The sequence below is a fragment of the Macaca fascicularis genome, chromosome 5 (genome assembly GCF_037993035.2).
Source record: "Macaca fascicularis isolate 582-1 chromosome 5, T2T-MFA8v1.1".
In the NCBI taxonomy this organism is placed as follows: Eukaryota; Metazoa; Chordata; class Mammalia; order Primates; family Cercopithecidae; genus Macaca; species Macaca fascicularis.
This window is the reverse complement of record NC_088379.1, coordinates 37,992,056-38,010,396: the sequence shown is the minus strand read 5'-3', so window position 1 is coordinate 38,010,396 and position 18,341 is coordinate 37,992,056. Positions and strand designations below refer to the sequence as shown.

Genomic DNA, 18,341 nt, shown 5'->3' with positions numbered 1-18,341 from the left:
ACTGAATGTACATTAAAAAGAATGATTTTTATCTAAATGATACAATTCACCTGACATTAAAAAAAAAAAAATCAAGGCCAGGCACAGTGGCTCACACCTGTAATCCCAGCACTTTGGGAGGCCAAGGCAGGTGGATTGCTTGAGTCCAGAAGTTCAAGGCCAGCCTGAGCAACATGGTGAAACCCCATCTCTACAAAATATACAAAAATTAGCTGGGCATGGTGGCACATGGCTGTAGTCCTAGCTACTCAGGAGGCTAAGGTGGGAAGATCGTTTGAGCCCAGGAGGCAGAGGTTGCAGTGAGCTGAGATGACACCACTGCCCTCCAGCCTGGGCAACAGAGTGAGATGGTGTCTCAAAAAAAAAAAAATATATATATATATATATATGTATGTATGTACACACACATATACATATACACATATACATATGTAGATATATTCATATACATATAAGTATATATGTGTGTATATATACACACACATATATACATATATATGTATGAGATGCCCAGCTAATTTTTGTATATTTTGTAGAGACAAGGTTTCACCATGTTGCTCAGGCAGGTCTTGAACTCCTAGACTCAAGCAATCCACCTGCCTTAGCCTCCCAAAGTGCTGGGATTACAGGTGTAATCCCATACATATATGTATGTATACATATATACAAATAAATGTATTTCTATATCTCAAATCTCTTATTTATAGAAACCAGCAAATTTCCCCCTTCCTTTACCCATTGGGGATTTCTGGCTTTGCAAGTACTGAAGAATTAGCAGTATTTTTCTAGTGAAGGGGTGGATGAATGGGGCCTGGGAGGGAGGGAGAGGGTAACCCAGCAGATGACTCAGTATGGTAAAAGTATGAAAAAAAATTCCACCCATGGCACACCTGGTTTGAATTTTGAGAGGAAGCATGAAATGGCCTGAGGGCCACCCAGGCCAGAGGCCCATGTAATGGTTAAGACAGCAGGCTCTGGGCATAGGTGGCCTGAATTTGAAGCTGGTTCTTCTGCTTCCTATCTTTGTGACCTTGGGTAAATTACTTAATCTGCCTGTGCCCCAATTTCCATCTGTAGGAAGAAAATGATAATAGTTACATGCTTTACAGTGTTGAGAATTAAACTAATTAATGCCTGCAAATTGCTTAGAATAGTGCAAGGTATCTAGTAAGTGTTCACTTAATGTTAGCTATTAGTGCCCATTTGCTCATTCAACACACCTTCCCTAGCACACTTTCCAACACACACCCAGTCATGCTTTGTGCCTGGTGCTGGGGATTGGACACTGGACACCCAGAAGAGAATCATGTTAGGGTGGTCTGAGATCTAGGGAGGGAAGGAGACAGCTGGATGGACTGACCCACAGGGTGATAAGTGCTGAAGATTGAGGGAAACTCAAGGATTATGTGGCTGCAGAAAGAAGTAGGGAGAGAGGGCCGGGTGTGGTGGCTCACGCCTGTAATCCCAGCACTTTGGGAGGCCGAGGCAGATGGATTGCTTGAGCCTAGGAGTTTGAGACCAGCCTGGGCAACATGGCGAAACTCCATCTCTACAAAAAATACAAAAATTAGCCTGGTGTGGTGGCTCACGCCTGTAATCCCAGCACTTTGGGAGGATGAGGCGGGCGGATCATGAAGTCAGGAGTTTGAGACCAGCCTGACCAACATGGTGAAACCCCGTTTCTACTATAAATACAAAAAAAAAAAAAAAAAAATAGCCGGGCATGGTGGTGTGCACCTGTAATCCCAGTTACTCAGGAGGTTGAGGCAGGAGAATCGCTTGAACCTGGGAGGTGGAGGTTGCAGTGAGCCGAGATCACGGCACTGCACTCCAGCCTGGGTGACAGAGCGAGACTCCATCTCAAAAAAAAAAAAAAAAAAAGAAAAAGAAAAAGAAGGAAGGAGAGATTATCTCTGCAGAGAGGGTGAGTGGAGTTCATTCAAAGAAAGCTCAAAGAATAGGTAACTTTTGAGTGGGATTTTGACAAATGAGTAAGAGTTTGGTATCTGCCTGAATGCCTTGTGCACTCATCAAACTCACTGAGTATGGGAAGTGTTAGAAGGTTCTTAGGAAAAAAACAGGCAAATGAAAACAAAAGTTTAATGATAAACGATGAGGCTTTAAATGGGGGAGGGCTGAATGAAGAAGAACCAGCTTCAGTACAGTGAGGACCATGGAAGGATTCTAAGCAGACAGGCGTAACATGGTCAGCTCTTAGTTTGGGAAAGATGGCTTTGGTGGCTGGTGGAGGAGAATGATTGAAGCGAGAGCGTGAAGACACTTTTGTGCTAGCCCCAGTGAGAAACACAGGAGCTCAATAGCAATGGACAGGAGAGAAAAGACCCAGAAGTGGCCTCAGAAGTGATTAGCTGACTGTGAAGGGGTGAGAGAGAGGTTAGGGCGAGAGGTAGGAGCAGAACTCAGGCTCGCCTATTCCATAAACTGAGATGGAGTACCGGCTTCCCTCGGGGGCCTGTTGGGCCCTCAAGAATGGAAATAAAAGAAATTCTTGAGTTCCTTTAAGGGGAATTCCAGGCACCTAGCTAGCCATGAGAAGTACATGAGCAAGTTGATAAGCAAGAAGGTAATAGTAGCATTAAACAATAGCCAAGGAAGTTAGAGTTACAAGATGTTTGATTCCCTGTAGAAACTAAAGACAACATTTTAACTCATGTCCCTCAATTACTTTTCAGAAACCCAGAACTCCACCAAATGGAAAATGCCATCTGCTGGCATGTAGATCTCAGATAAGGGGAAACTAAGGACTGAGCTCTGACCACAGCTCTTTGTTCTAAAGTTCTTCCTGAGGATCCTGGAGGAAGTAACGCCCATGGGCCAGACCTAATATTCATTTCTGCTGACTCCAAGTCTTCAAATAAATCTTCCCTACCTTAATCAATTGCAAATCAGAAAATCTTTGAATCTCCCTATGACCTGTACAGCCCCGCTTCAAGATATCCCATCTTTTTAGGCCAAACCAATGTATAAACTCCATGGATACATTTATGATTTTGCTTATAACTTTTGCTTTCCTGAAATTTACCTTTGCTTTTAAAAACCCTTGCTTAATTAAAAATCACGGGAGAGGTTGGGTTTTAAGCATGAGCTGCCCAATTCTCCTTGCTTGGCACCCTGCAAATAAATGCCCTCCTTTTTCCTGCTGCAAAACCTTGGTGTGGATGTTTGGCCTTATTGCACTGGACTAGTGGACTCTAGCTTGGTTCAGAAACAAACTACCATCTAACAATGTCTTCACAAAGATGAGCAAGTCTTAGCTCAGCCATGAGGATCTCATTCTGGTGGTGAATGTGTGGGCGGGATATTATTTTAGTTGAGGGATCGCATGAACAGAGCTTTGGAGGTGTGTAACTGACAGGCAAGCTCTTGTACTTTGCAGCAGGAGGTGATATCTCTTCTGGAGCAGATCAGCAAGGCTTGAAAGTCCCCAAGAGCCACCTCTCTGAGTTCTTTAGACACCAAGTCTATAGACTGATGGAGTTCCTGAATCATGAGAAAAGGAAGAAACATCGAATGCATTAAGTGTATACAGTGTGAAATAGCCATGATCCAGGAGCTGAAGATCCAACTTCCGTTTTCTATTAACCCCACCACTCAGGGTGCCTGTAGGGAATGCAAAACCAGGGATATAATGAGCAGAAGCTCTCAAACCAATAAGCATATCTGGACTTGGTGAGACTCAACCTCCCACTTCCCCATAAGTTTAAAAATAATTCTAATTTATAGCACGTGTTATTCTAATTTCGGAGTCACTCTCTCTAAATACTGCACTATTACTAACTATTGTTACTATGATCTGCTCAGACAATAGGAAATGGTAACAGGTTCCGTTTACATTCTTAAAATGAATGTACACTTGAAGAAAAATTCATTGTTGAGTTTTATGTGCACGCACTGGCAAGTCAGGTCTCTAGTAGTTTAACTTTTACATCTATGTGTATATGTATTTACTACCATCTCAATCCATGGTTTTGATCATTGAATTGGGAGATCATTAGGCTGAGACACCTCCCATGCCTTGGGTTCCTGTGTAAGCAAACCAAAGCCCAAATCAGAGTGAATGATCACAGCCTAGGGAAACAATCTTAACCAATCAGAAATTGCCAACTAACCTCTAACTACAACTTTCAACTTCAACCATCAAATAATTTGTTTTGCTCCTGAGAACAGCTTATTCAGTCTCTTTGAATCAGGCAACTGTTTGCAACTGGTGCTGCCAGATTCATGAATTGCTGTCTGCTCAAATAAACTCTTTTAAGATTTTAATGTGCCCAAGTTTATCTTTTAGCACCATCCTTCCCTGAACACAGCCATTTCTTCTCTTTCAGATTAGAATTGATAACTTGGCCCCCAGCAAGCCTCCTAATCCTGCTTTCTTAACCTGATAGCATTTAAATAGTCATCCCTCGGTATGCATGGCCCCCCAGGGATACCAAAATCCTCAAATGCTAAAGTCCCTTACATAAAATGGCATAGTATTTGCACAACTGATGCACATCTTCCTGTATATTTTAAATTCTCTCTGGATTACTTATACCTAATACAGTGTAAATGCAATGTAAATAGCTATTATACTGTGTTCTTATTATTTGCATTATTATTGTAGTGTTGTTTTTTATGTTTCCTGAGTATTTTCTATTTGCCCTGGGTTGAATCTGCAAATGCGGAACCCATGGATACAGAGGGCTGACTGTAATGGGCAGTGGTTATGTATTGTCTTTTTTTGTTTGGAACATCTTAACTTTGTTCAACCATTCCCCCAAATAATTTAGTTTCTTATAGAATCCACATTTGTTACCATCCTGATCATTTACCCTGGCAGAATCCAGCTTGTAACAATTCTTCCTAGAAGGACGGATTTTATTTTATTTTATTTTATTTTTGAGATGGAGTCTCGCTCTGTCGCCCAGGCTGGAGTGCAGTGGCACGATCTCGGCTCACTGCTCTGCCTCCCGGGTTCATGCCGTTCTCCTGCCTCCGCCTCCCGAGTAGCTGGGACTACAGGCGCCCGCCACCATGCTAATTTTTTTGTATTTTCAGTAGAGACGGGTTTTCACCGCGTGTTAGCCAGGATGGTCTCTATCTCCTGACCTCGTGATCCGCCCGTCTCGGCCTCTCAAAGTGCTGGGATTACAGGCGCGAGTCACCGCGCCCGGCCATGGATGGATCTTATTTTGAACTCAGCAAGTGTCAAGTCATGCATAAGAAATATAATGAAAGGATTGTCTGGGCGCGGTGGCTCACACCTATAATCCCAGCACTTTGGGAGGCTGAGGCGGGTGGATCACCTGGCCAACATGGCGAAACCCCGTCTCTACTAAACCCTGTCTCTACTAAAAACACAAAATTAGCTGGGCATGGTGGCGCGTGCCTGTAATTCCAGCAACTAGAGGGTCTGAGGCAGGAGGCTCGCTTGAAACTGGGAGGCGGAGGTTGCAGTGCGCCAAGAATGCGCCACTGCACCCTGGTCTGGGCAACAGAGCAAGACTACCTCTCAAAAAAAAAAAAAAAAAAAAAAAAAAAAAAAAAAAAAGACAAAGAAAAAGAAATGTAGTGGAAGGATTACAGCCAGTCAACTGGACTAATTCAAGCCAGTATTCCATTAGGATTTATAGTCACATACACTTGCTTTTGATCTTGCAGTTAACTACCTTGGTATAAAAGCAGAGAAGCTCCCCCCAGAGAAGGCTGGAGAGTGCCCCAAAGGCTGAACTTAGCCTTCTCCCAAACCTCTTCCATCTCCAACCTGTGAAACTTAAGTCCTGTGGGAAGTGCTGGCCAGACATTACCTTGTGTTTTGCTAAAATGGAATCCGGGCTGGAGGACAACTGCTGAAGTCTAACAAGCTAGCCTCAGTTTCAATTACATTGCAGGGATGCAGAGGGAAGAGGAGAGGTAATTACATTTGCCTTAAACAAAAGAAAACTCTAAATCCTTGGCTGGGTGCAGTGGCTCATGCCTGTAATACCAGCACTTTCTGAGGCCAAGGTGGGTGGATCACTTGAGATCAGGAGTTTGAGACCAGCTTGGCCAACATGGTGAAACCCTCTCTCTATTAAAATTACAAAAATTAGCTGGGCACAGTGGTGTGCGCCTGTAGTCCTGGCTACTTGAGAGGCTGAGGCAGGAGAATTGCTTGAACCCAAGAGGTGGAGGTTGCAGTGAGATCGCAACATTGCGCTCTAGCCTGGGCAACGCAGCAAGACTGTCTCAAAAAAAAACCCAAACCCAAACCAAACCAAAACAAAACAAAAACTCAACTCGAAATCCCTATTGGAAACTACTTCTTCTTCATACGATGCTGGAGAATGCAGTGTCCATGGACATGGTTACTAAAGGCTTGAAAAATAATATTTTATCCAGAATTATTTACTTTAATGTATTATTGTTCTGTTCCTCGTTCCCCACTCCCCAACATGAGAGTCTTGATATTTGACTCCAAAAGTTTTAAGTATTATACACATATGTCTTTTAATACAACACACTGCAAGTTCTTTTTGGAATCAGACGGGGGTCATAAACAACAAATACACAAAGTATCTCAAGAATCAACTAGGTGAGTTTGTAGATTTTTGCTGGATTGTCTGCAGTTTTCAGTTTTATGATTTCAGCCTAGAAGACTTCCTGTTGGCTATTTTCAGAAAACCAGGGACACAGCTTGAGGGCTGAGTTAACTCCGTTAGTTCATCTTCCAGTTAGATCTATTTTTCTGTCTCTCCATCAACAATAACTGCCCATCAGAGTAAGTTCAGTTCTAAGCGAGGGTTCTGAAATTGCTCTGTAACTTTTATTCTAGTGATCACTGCATATGAAGTAATCACATGATCACATTTAATATTCTGATGGTTTTATTAACAAGTATATAATATATATTGCATACTGTATATAGTATATGAGGACTGTACAGTACAAATTTATGTTCACAGTTTGACATGACAAAATGTCATTACTGAATTCCCATTGGACTACAGAGTAGAAACAGAGAAGGTACATTAAACATTCACATCTTTAGTAAGAAAGATTACCAAAATGTTTCAGTATCTGCAAGTATACTAATGCATGCTAAAAACCTTTACCCATTCAGTCTTATTAGCTTATAAAATATATTACACTTTATTAAAAATTTCTGCATAGTTTATACAAGTATTAAAGTACTGTAAATGTAATAATCCTGCTATATTTGCAGGTATGGTTTAAGAGATGCTAAGCAGAAAGATTATTTTGACCCTCTAACACTAAGTACATAACAGAAAAAAAGTGCTAGTATTTGTAAAACAATATTGTTGTAGCCCTCGTTTAATGCATGTAAAGATGGCTTTGTAAATGTATTGTTTAGGTGAATTTGCGATCATTTAGCAATTGTTAACCTTGACCAAGAAGAGAATAAAGACAGCTTGGAGCAACTTCATGTATGACAGCAATTCCTTCAAGACAACTGTATATTTTCAAACCAAATTATTTTAAAACCTTAGATCTTTCAGATTGTCTTTAAAACAATCTAATCAGGAATGATGCGCAGATATACAGTATCAGCAAAATAGTCTTTCAAATTCCACATTAGTGCAATACTGATAGTGCAGATGGGTGTTTAATAAAATATACATATACATATATAGTTCCCCTGTAATTCTGTTCCAAGGCTCTTGAAACATCTGTGTATTTAGCATCTCCCTAGTTGAATATAGCTATGCTGCTAACACAGTCTCCAAACCAAGCAATTTAGAATGTTAATGCCCATTTATGATGTAGATTCACATAACTCTAAAATACAATGGATTCTGATTCTTCTGACTTCTCTAGGATGACACTTGGGTAACAATTGAAGAAACTCTATAACAAACAGAATTTACATAATAGCAACTTCATGTTTACAAATCATTCTCATCAATTTAAAATATTGCGACTGAAATCGCCATTGGTAGTAACATGATACACATCATTAAAACATGTTCAAGGGCATCTAATCTTGTATTTGAGGTCTTCCACAATAACAGCTAAAAATGACTAAGAGGCTAAATTTCTCAACTATCATAGTAAAATACAAATATATATATAAGAAAAGTTTGGTAAGGGCCAATTGGTAATAAAAGCATATCGACCAGCATGGGAATAGAGAATGGATGCTCTGGGTTGCTTTTGTTCCAGAGTTGAAATGGATCTTTGTTAAATGAACTGTTAACACAATCTAAGCAAGCTGAACAGTAACATTTAAGAGTCTTTGCAAGGTCTTGCTTAAAATCTTTTGAACAAAATTTAAATATGCCACAGCAAATGCATCAATTCCATGAGATGCCCATGAGGCTGAACTCAGGCTCCAAGCTGATCCCAGATCAATCTGATCCTTTCTCACCCTTTCCCCACTTCTCTATGGATTGGAACACACATAAACTGGTTACCTCGGTCAAAACAAAAACAAAAAGGTTTTCCTTGCGTTCCATCTTGATTCTTGTGTGTTGTGGAAGAACCATCTCAAGAAATGAACACTTTGCCATGAATATGACTAAGCTTTTACAATACAGACTATATCTACTTTTCAAAGAGCCATTTTATCACTCAATTTATGTCATAGTTGCAAAAAAGAAAAACTTTAGCTAAAAAAAAAAATTTTTACCTTTAGCTGAAAAACAAAACAAACAGCCCAATTAGGATGTTTTAATATCCTAAAGAAATTTTGCAGTGCTTTAAAAAAAGGAAAATCAAACCCAAGTGCCAAGATAACACATTTCTTTGCATTTCTCAACTACATTTCTTTACAGCTGGTTCACAGGGCGGATGAGTGGGACCTCTTAGCCTTAGGTGCACAGTCCCTACAACTTTTATTAACATAGTGCCATCAAAGCAAGCTCCCCACACAATTCACAGGCCTCCAGAATCACTCATTCACAGATGTTTTAAAAATGACCAAACAATGTATTCCTCCCAGTTAAAGTTGTGTTGGATCCTGAGTTGTGGCTGGGATGAATCTTCAGGATTTCATTCTTCTCTCTTCTCCTCCATTCTTGATGAAGGGGAATTTGGTTATATGCACCCACATTTAACTATTGTTGCTCACTTTCTTCAAATTTAGGACCAATGACATTTCTATGTATGAATTATTTTTATTGGCATTTAGACTATGGTGCTCAAAAGCCTGCTTTTGAATAACTTCCCCCAATAATGGTGCTATTTATCTTCAACATAAACACGAGCCATTATTTTCAGTTTGTTCTGACACTGAAATAGTGATAGGAAACTGCCAGCTCTAACAGTAAACTTTTGGGAATTTTTGAGCTACATATATGAATCCCTGATCTGTGGTTTTCTATATTTTTTCATAAATTCCCAAAATAAAGGTATGTGTGCTTCACAACTAGTTATATTTACAAATAGTGTCACTCAGGTCTTAATTGAATCAATCTCTTAAAGCATTAGCAGATGCTTTATGGGATGTGTCATGAATACAAGTGACAGCAAATTTGGCACCTTACAGCTCACACAGAAGAGTTTCTGTATAAAAGCTATGTGATTAATTTGATAAGGGAATACAAGTACCACTCAACATTTCCCTGTTTACAAAAAAAGCTATAAGCAGATTGGGTAAAAGAAGAACCATCCATACTCTTACCCAAAAGATTTCTTACCATTACTGGGCAAATATTCCACAGAGTCCCTACTATCAATGTTTGATGATCTCATATTAAGGACATTGTAGGAATGGAGATAGTTGCATGGATAACCCCATCGGTATGTGGCTTTGCAGCATGGTTCTGCAAAGCTGAGAATGCACAGAGACTGAAGCTCTGGGAATGCTGCACACAGCTAACAAAATGTTCAAACCTCACTGACAACCCCTAGCCCAGGAGGAATTGCCTCTTCTGCTCCCCACTGCTCAATGGCCCTCTCCTCCGACTCCATGCTATGAAAGCACAGCACTCTTCCCTTGAACCACTACACATCACCCACCTAGATCCAAAGTTTGGGCTCATCTCCCATTGGTGGCAAAGACCTCCATATGAGCTGCAGGCACAAAGGAGGGCAAAGAACTTGATTCAGATGAAGTCTAAGATCCAGGTTGACAAGATTTGTGAAGGGTGACGGAAGAGGTGACTGCACTAGCTTGAAATCTTGCTGTACTTCTAGCTAACCGGTGCAAGGGGCCACCCTTGTTTTCACTGTCAAGCATAAAATATTATCACAGGGCAGAGGTAAGAATGTCTCTGGCAAGGACTAGCAGTCTGGATACTGTATTTCTAATACATTTACTCTGACATTCTTTTGAGGAATACATGGAGAACTGACAATTGGTTATGTTAGTTTACATGTTCCCTTGTTCTTATTACATTAAACGTATCTATAAGAAGGGTTTGCTTAGCATCCCCAGAAAAAAAAAAAAAAAAAAAGTGTTCACATTCTTTAGGTCTGACCCGTGGTAAGGAGAGGGAGGATTAGAGAACGTCTACTACTGACCATATGGAAGTTTTGGATGATATAAATTCCGAGATTCAGACCAGCTGAATCAAATTAAAATGTACATGTAAAAAATGTGTTAGATAATGGGAGGCAGGACAGAGAGAGAGCCAGGTGAGTGGGGAGTCACGCTGAGGCAGGACACAGGGGCGATCAGACTAGCATGTGGCGTTTCCTATGGAGGGCAAGATGGTCAGAACGGGAGAAGCTGCGGTCGCAGTCCGGGCACTGGAAAGGTTTGATTCCAGTATGTTTTCGGAAATGTCTTGTTAGTTCATCAGACCGAGCAAACTTCCATGTGCATCCTTCCCATGTACATTTGTAGGGTTTTTCTCCTGCAAAAGGAAAAAGAAAAGAGCTATTTTTGCCTGTAAAGGCAGTAAAGATCTTTGAGCTAATGCTTGACAAATAATATTTTCAAGATATGTTCATACATTTGTTCTTCAATAACACAGTGCATTATAAACTACTGCAGGACAAGCAAGAAGAAAATGAACTAATAGCTTAATGTTTCATTGGCTCTCTGCCAAAAAAAAATGGGAGGAGAATTTTAAGAGTTCTTAAAACACAGAGTCACTGAAATCCATTCTGAGGGACTACCAAATAGTGATGAACACATGGTGATCTGTATTTGCATATCTCCCAAATCTTAAACCTGCTTGGGAGCTTAATTATATGCAGTGTTATTCATTTAATGAGAACTCCAAATTGAAAGTTTGTGGGATTTTCTTATACTTTTCAATAGTTTTCTAAAAATATGAAGTCTCTAACAACTGAAATATCTGCTAGGGATTAACATCTTACTTTCTTGTTTAGGCAATAACAATTATGCCTAAGTATAATGCTCTAATTCAGGGGCACTAAAATACACAAACTCTTCCCCATCTGTCCTGAGCCAGGTTTTTACAACCCCCTCCTGTAGGATAAGGATAATTTACATATGAGGAACAGAAGCTCCTTGTGAGAAAATGATAGGGAGAACCAGGATGATGGGAGACCCTCACAAATAAAAAGGCTGTTATGGAAATCTTACATTTTAAATTAGTCATAAGGGTCATGAGTATGACAAATTAACTCCCATTTAACACCCCTTGTTCTCTAGAAGCCTTGAGGGATTACCATTCCTTGGCATTTGAATGAGATATTTAGGATTTCTACGATCTGCTTCCTGGTACAGAATACACACACAAAGAGGCATTTTTTCCTATATCTAAACTGTCACCCAAATATTCAATGTCTTTCTAATTTTAGGCTGGAAGTTGGTAATATCCACCTCTTGGGTCCCACTAATGCCCCAACAATGCCCTCAGTAATCATCGATTTGCACTGCTGTTTGGGCGTTGCTGTAGACACAAGGCCATCACCCTCAGCTCTCTCTGTGGGTGTTAGCTTCCTCTGCCTCCTCCCAGGATTCACTTAAAAACTTCACTTCCATTTTGCCACTTTCCTTCCCTTTTCTCTTCCAAACCTCAGATTCCTCTTTGTAAATTTTCTGAGTAAAAATGATTTGCAAGACTCAGAAAAGCAACCTACACTGCTAACGAAAATGTACACAGATGCAAACTGCTGTCAAACTAGAATTTCACATCAAAGAGTTTGAGGTGAGATGAGCCTTACTATATATGCATCACCACTACTAACAGTCAATCAGGCTGTTAAAACATTTCATTTTTAATTTTTTTTAGAGACAAGGCCTCCCTATGTTGCCCAGACTGGACTTGAACTCCTGGGCTCAAACAATCCTCCTGCCTCAACCTCCCAAGGACCTGGGACCACAGGTGCACGCCACTGCACCTGGCTGTTAAAACATTTTTGTATTATTTCCTTAAGATGTTTTACTACCAAAACATTTGGCACTGAGACCAATTTCACATTTTTCTTGGCTATAATGACCTTTGTATGATTCGGCTGCTCATGTTCTATATTCAGTATTGGGCAAGATGGAAGAAATCCTAAAACAAATATGGTAGGCAATAGCATAAGAGCTCCCTCAAGTTTAGAAGACAAATATTAACCACATTTCTTCACCTTTCTTTCCTTCAAGGACAGTCTTCTATTTGATTGTTTGTGTTAAACTGTTGGATTAATTTGTGCTACACAAAGACTGTTCTTGGCTCTCATGAATTTACAATGCATGTATGTGAAATAGCTCGTAGGGAGGCCACATCCTTGACTGTGAAAGCACTTCCCCCGTTCCAGTGGCAAAGGTTCCAACCCTTTCTCCCTCCTTTGCTAGAGAGCACAGAACTGCAAGTGATTGTGAGCGGCCTTGTTTTGGGGATTACTTTGAATCTACTTTAACTTATTACCAAGGCGAATCATTGGCAACATCTTCATTCTGCACAACTAATCTGGAGATGACACATCTGGAGATGACTATGGTAACTTTCAAGATGCCTGAAAACCTTTCATCGTAACAACCTTTGCATTCCATTCTAATACTTCTTAAGAAGAAAGATGAAGTGGGTCTGGTGTTTCTAATACCTGTGTGTGTTCTTCTGTGTGCTTTCAAGTGGGAGCTTTTAGTGTACACTTTGTTGCATCCATCATAATCACATCTGTGTATCCTCCGCTTCCTTTGAGTATCCGGGGATTCCACAGGTAAAGGTCTCTTCCCAGGCTGCACGATGACCGAAGGGTGATTCCTGTGAAAGCCAAGGTTACAGGCAAAGTGTTGAGAGCACGTTCTTCTTTTTTCATCAGTCTACTAAAAGCATTAACAACACTGGGCAAAAACAAACAAACAAAAAATCCCGACAAAATAAACAGAAAGAAATTAGCTGATCAACCCAAGAAGCACTGCTATATTCATTCAACAAACATTGAGTGAGCACCTACCATGAGCCAGGCACTGTGCTTGGCACCGGGACACAAAGATGAATAAAAACAGGGTTCCTGCCCTCGAGGAGCTCACACTCTAGGGGGAGACAGACATGGAGATAAGTAATGACAGTAAGAAGGGTTAAGTGCTATGCTAGAGGCAGGCGCCGAGTGCTGGGGAGGCTCTTTCCCTCAGTCAACTTTTGCCTATTTATAGAATCTTGCGGTTCTAGGCAATGCTGAACACTGTATTTTTTCACAGGCTGCTCTGATTTTCATTATTGTTGGCTAGGGAAAAATGGAAAAGATCAAACTCCTAAGCCTCAGGAAACCACATTGTAGGGTATATCTATGTTTCTAACCTTTATGTAATTGGCATTTAATTGGAGTCCCTTTGAGACTGCCAATTCACATGCAATTTTCAAATGCCGGCTCTTCCAAAAAACAACAAAAAAGTTGGCATTGCTGTCTTCACAAACTCAAGCCTCCACTGTCACTGTGATTCCTGTATGAGGGAGAATTTCAACGCAGTGTTGTGGTCACCCATGATGCTGGCTCACGTGGTGCCGGCTCCCTCATGGGACGCCTGACATTCTCCCTACCTTCCTGATTTCTCTCATTCCTGAGTTTGCGCCTTCCCTGGGTGGACTCGAAACCAAATCCTGTTAAAAATCTTATAATCTAAGCTTTCTTTTTTTCAGCAAGAAGGTGGTGGAGAGAAAAGGGAGATGGAGGAAGAGCTGGGAAAAGTCTGTTACGTTCCTCGGCTTCCCCTGCTGATTAATGTAAGTAATTATAATGTTCTAATCTGCTCATTCACTTTCCTAATGACTAATTACTCGATATATCACAAGTGTATGTTGTTGGCCTCTAACTGTAATGAAAAACTTCTTTCTCTTTCATATTTAAATCTATAACTCCTAAAATGTTCCATATAATACAGGAATATTTTGCACAAGTGTGTTTGAGGAGAAAAAAGATGTGTGAACAGGAAAAAAAGAATTTGATGAGTAAACACTCTAACTAGTGAGCTTAAAAAAAGAATAAAAAAAATTTATCCATAAAAATCAAAAGGGAGTCTCTTGATATAAAACTTGTCTTGGTAAATATTTGAATACACATCCCTTGTCAATAACTTTTTCAGGCATGCTAAGAAGTGACTAGAAAACGAATAAAAGGTGTGTTTCTTAAGTGACCTTACTTCTCATGCTTTTTTTTAAAAATTATTTTAAATTATTTATTTATTTACTTCTCATCCTTTATTATGAGCAAAGGAAACTGTCAGTGTTGACTCTCACCTTCCTACTCTAGTACCTGGAAGGGGGGTAGAGATGGATAGGCCAAGTTTAGATACATGGAAAAGTGAACATAAAATAGTGAGGAGGGGGAAAAGAACAAGGACTTCAATTATATATATAAATATATATATGTGCAAACAAATAGCAGAGAACACAGCAAAGTGAGAGGTTCACAGAGTTTTTATAAGCTGAATTATTCATTTAAAATCCTTCAATAGAAAGAAAAAGTTGTTTATTTTTAACTTTCAGCTTTAATGTCATCTAATGAAAACGTTTCATCTCCATTAAAAGAAATTCAGGAAATAAAGTGCTGGGGTAGAAATTTAATTATTATCTATAAAACTTTCACATATCTTTGGGATACTGGGAGACTATCTTTCTCAGACAACTTTAGAAATCTCTCCCAATTATTGGATTTTATGGGTTGGGAATCAAATGGTTTCTGTGCAGTAATTCTGATTGCCCTTTCCAGTTGTTTATTTTACATATAAAGGTGCACCGAAAGGCTGTGGGCTGCGGTTACAAATCCCAGCTTTGTCACTGACAGTCTCTGTGATCCTGGGCCAAGATCTCGCCCTCTCTGTGTCTCGGTTTCCTCTCTGTTAACTGGGGATGATGATAATGTTATCTCAGAAGGTTATATCTCAGAACAATGTCTGTTCCCAAGATAAAGCTACTAAACGGTCGCCATGAATATTGTGAGGTTCAAAATACTCTATTTGTAACTTTGTACCCTATGGTTGTTTAATTTCATGAGTTTTTTGAGGATGTCCCCAAACCAGGATCTCTCTGCTTGAGCTGTGTCCCTTAAGCCTTCTGAGCACGGTTAGCTGCCGCATCTCTCAAGAGACTGATGTTGGTTCAGGCCAAAGCTAGATTAAGAGTCTTGGGATCTCACACTTTTCGGTCTCTACTCCCATTTTCAAAGAGGTGGTTTGGGATTATTATCACTAAGAAGTTGGAGAGCTAATACATATAAGACATCTGTCCACTGTTTTGAGCTGAGTCAGCCCTTCTTAAGTTTGCTATAATTCACATACACAACTCAATAGGGAAATCTGATCCTTATGATTTTTGTTCTAAATATAGTTTTATGTATTTAGAACAAAGAAATCTTTTTGTAAATCTAGAACAAAAAGAATTTGATGTACCTTTGAGTGCCTTTATAAATAATCCTAAAGCTGTTAACACCACAATCAAGCAAATGGATTTCAAACCTGCACTTTTAAGTCTGCCTCTGGAAAGGAAGGGTTTCCTAAGGCAAATATTATTGGGGCTGCCTCACTGCAGTGGTACTGGGTGCCTGGTTTCAAGTGATTCTTTCCTGGCTAGCTGGTTTCCTACGTGGGCTGCTACTGGGCATACTCCAAGACGTTACTTAATCACACCTGTGAGAACATTACTTAAAGAGTACACGTCCCAGCTGTGGCTCATCTGTTGCATTTTTTTGAGAAGCAGAATGCATTCTTAGGTCAGCTTTAAAAAAAGCATATTACTCATTAATCATTAAAAGCCACTGAGCTTGAGATCATCAAAAGAATAGTACTTAAAACAAGAGAAAAGTATTTTCTTTTGAGCAGCATTCAGAGCACAGAATATTGCTTTCAAATCTTCTGCAATGTTTTATACCACAATTCACAATAACCCAGACTTTGGAATAACACTTGTCCAGTCAACGGATCCCTCCCTATGGAGGCACTTGGCTTTGTTTAGTTTTATAGCATCTTTTTCATCACCCGTGCAGGAACAACAGTAAGTGCATGCCATGTTGCTAGTTACCTTGCCAGAAACATCTCTCAACATAAAAAAAGTTAATTCCACCTTTAAGATGTATCCATTTTGCCTAGTCATTTTTTTCCTTTCACTTGAGTGCATGAGCAGATGCAACGGGTTGGATATGACAAGATGGCAAGAAAAGCCCTGATTCGGAAGCAGGAGATCAAGCCCAGGGCCCCTCAGCTGTTAGCAGTGTGATTACTGGTGAGTTATCTAATGTCTCAGGTAATCCGTTTGCCTTTTGCTCTGACTCCCACATGCTTGTTGTGGAAGAATGAAATAATTTCTTTGAAAACATCTGGGAAGGTTTTTTTTTTGAGGGAAGAGGGCACTATGCAATTGTGAGGAATAATAAAATATAATTCCATCAGAGACTCTCTCCCTACTGCTGATGCAGTTGGCTAAGAGTTATTCTCTTCTTCATCTATTGACGAGCATATGACAACCCAAACCAAAAATGACTATGATTGGGTGCAGTGGACAATTAATCCATGAGCTACTATGAAGGTACCTACCCGAGCTGAATGTGGATACAACTAGGATATATTTGAAGTTGCCCATAAAATAGTTATTCTAAAATCAGAGAATTCACATTCTGCTGTAGAGTTAATTGTGAGAGGGAGCGGGGTGGAGGGGTAGAGAAGATCAAGGAGAAAGGTGGGTAGAACATTTATTCAAGTGGAGGAAAACGATGCAGGAGGATGATGGGAGGGACACTGTGGAGGTAATCGTTGCCTTTGTACTCGGAAGCTGGCTGCTGAATCCAATGTTGAAGCACCGTAACACAAGACAATTATAACTACAATCAATAATGAAAACAGAAATGGGGGCAGCAAATTAAGTGACTAGTCCAAGATCACACATATGATAGAGAACAGAGGTGGGATCCTTGCTGGACCTGAAGGCCATCTTCTTAGCAACTACAAACCCAGCCTTCAGTGTAATCACTGGTGGAGGCCAAGGTTATCTACAGTGGGATCCCATAAATGAGGCTACTGAACCTATATGTGGCACGACCACATTATACCATGTTAGACCTACAAGAAACCACCATTCAGGTGCTTGGATGCTGACCAATACCGCACAACCTTCCTACTGGATGGCAATTCTACAGGATACTATACACTCTGTAAGGACTAAGTGTATCCACATGAAAACTTTACTTGATCCACAGAACACCAAGTTTAATCTATACAAGGATTCTCATCATGGAAAAACTAAGTATACATAGCCTGGAAGAATGAAAAAAAAAAAAACAACAAAAATAATTCATGTGGTAAGGTGCAAAATCATGGATGACTGATTCAACGAAAACTTGATGTAAATTTTGTCATAACGTTGTCAGTGTAACAGCATATTGTTTTTGGAGGGATTCTCCCATCTTGACTAGTGGTACCGGACCAGTGGCGGCCACAGACTATAAGCCGTTCCTGGTCATCCACACCACATCACACGTATGAAATCTTGTGCTTCCGTTCCAGGTTCCAAGATGCACGCTACTATGCAAATGCTGGGTAGGCCTAAATATACTTACTCTTGCAACAATGCTTGCGGGGGGGACACTGAGTTCATTAAGGGGGGTGACATTTCTTCAGGATAATAATCTGTCCTCTGTGGTTCAATCCCAGGTTCTATTTTAATTTTTTTCTGTGATATAGGCTTCTCATATGATTCAATTACAGGTACTAAAAAATAAAAATAGAAAAGTCACTCCACATACAGTTTACCAATTTCAGCTTTTCAAAGCTTACTGCATAGCTCCTATCTACAACACAGATATGACAGATTTATTTGCCTTTGGCAGATTATAGCAGGAACAAATCTGGGGGAGATTCTTGCCTCTCCTGACCATTATTTTGCCAGTAAGCAGCAAATATAGGGACCTGGATTCTAAAACACCAGCCCTGAAATGATTCGTTCTTATAATTCTGGATTATTTCCTTTCTACCCCATAGTCCTCTGTCTATGACCAGCTGGTAAACA

The 18,341-nt window shown here is 40.1% G+C and overlaps 1 protein-coding gene across 10 annotated transcripts in view; it reads right to left on the bottom strand.

Annotated features, from left to right (window-relative positions):
* Positions 1-6,848: 6,848 nt before the first annotated feature.
* KLF3 (KLF transcription factor 3) overlaps positions 6,849-18,341 on the bottom strand; it is a 37,354-nt gene continuing 25,861 nt past the window's right edge. For 8 of the 10 annotated variants that reach the window (XM_074039544.1, XM_074039547.1, XM_045392244.2 and 5 more), the window contains 3 exons: positions 17,893-18,043; positions 12,949-13,109; positions 6,849-10,799 (listed from right to left, as the gene is read on the bottom strand). In XM_074039544.1, coding sequence (XP_073895645.1) covers positions 10,618-10,799; positions 12,949-13,109; positions 17,893-18,043 — 494 coding nt within the window. In that variant the 3' untranslated portion in view covers positions 6,849-10,617. Of the gene's footprint in view, positions 10,800-12,948; positions 13,110-13,302; positions 13,382-17,892; positions 18,044-18,341 lie in introns of all 10 variants that reach the window. The other 2 variants (XR_012434778.1, XR_012434777.1) reach the window with 2 other exon arrangements.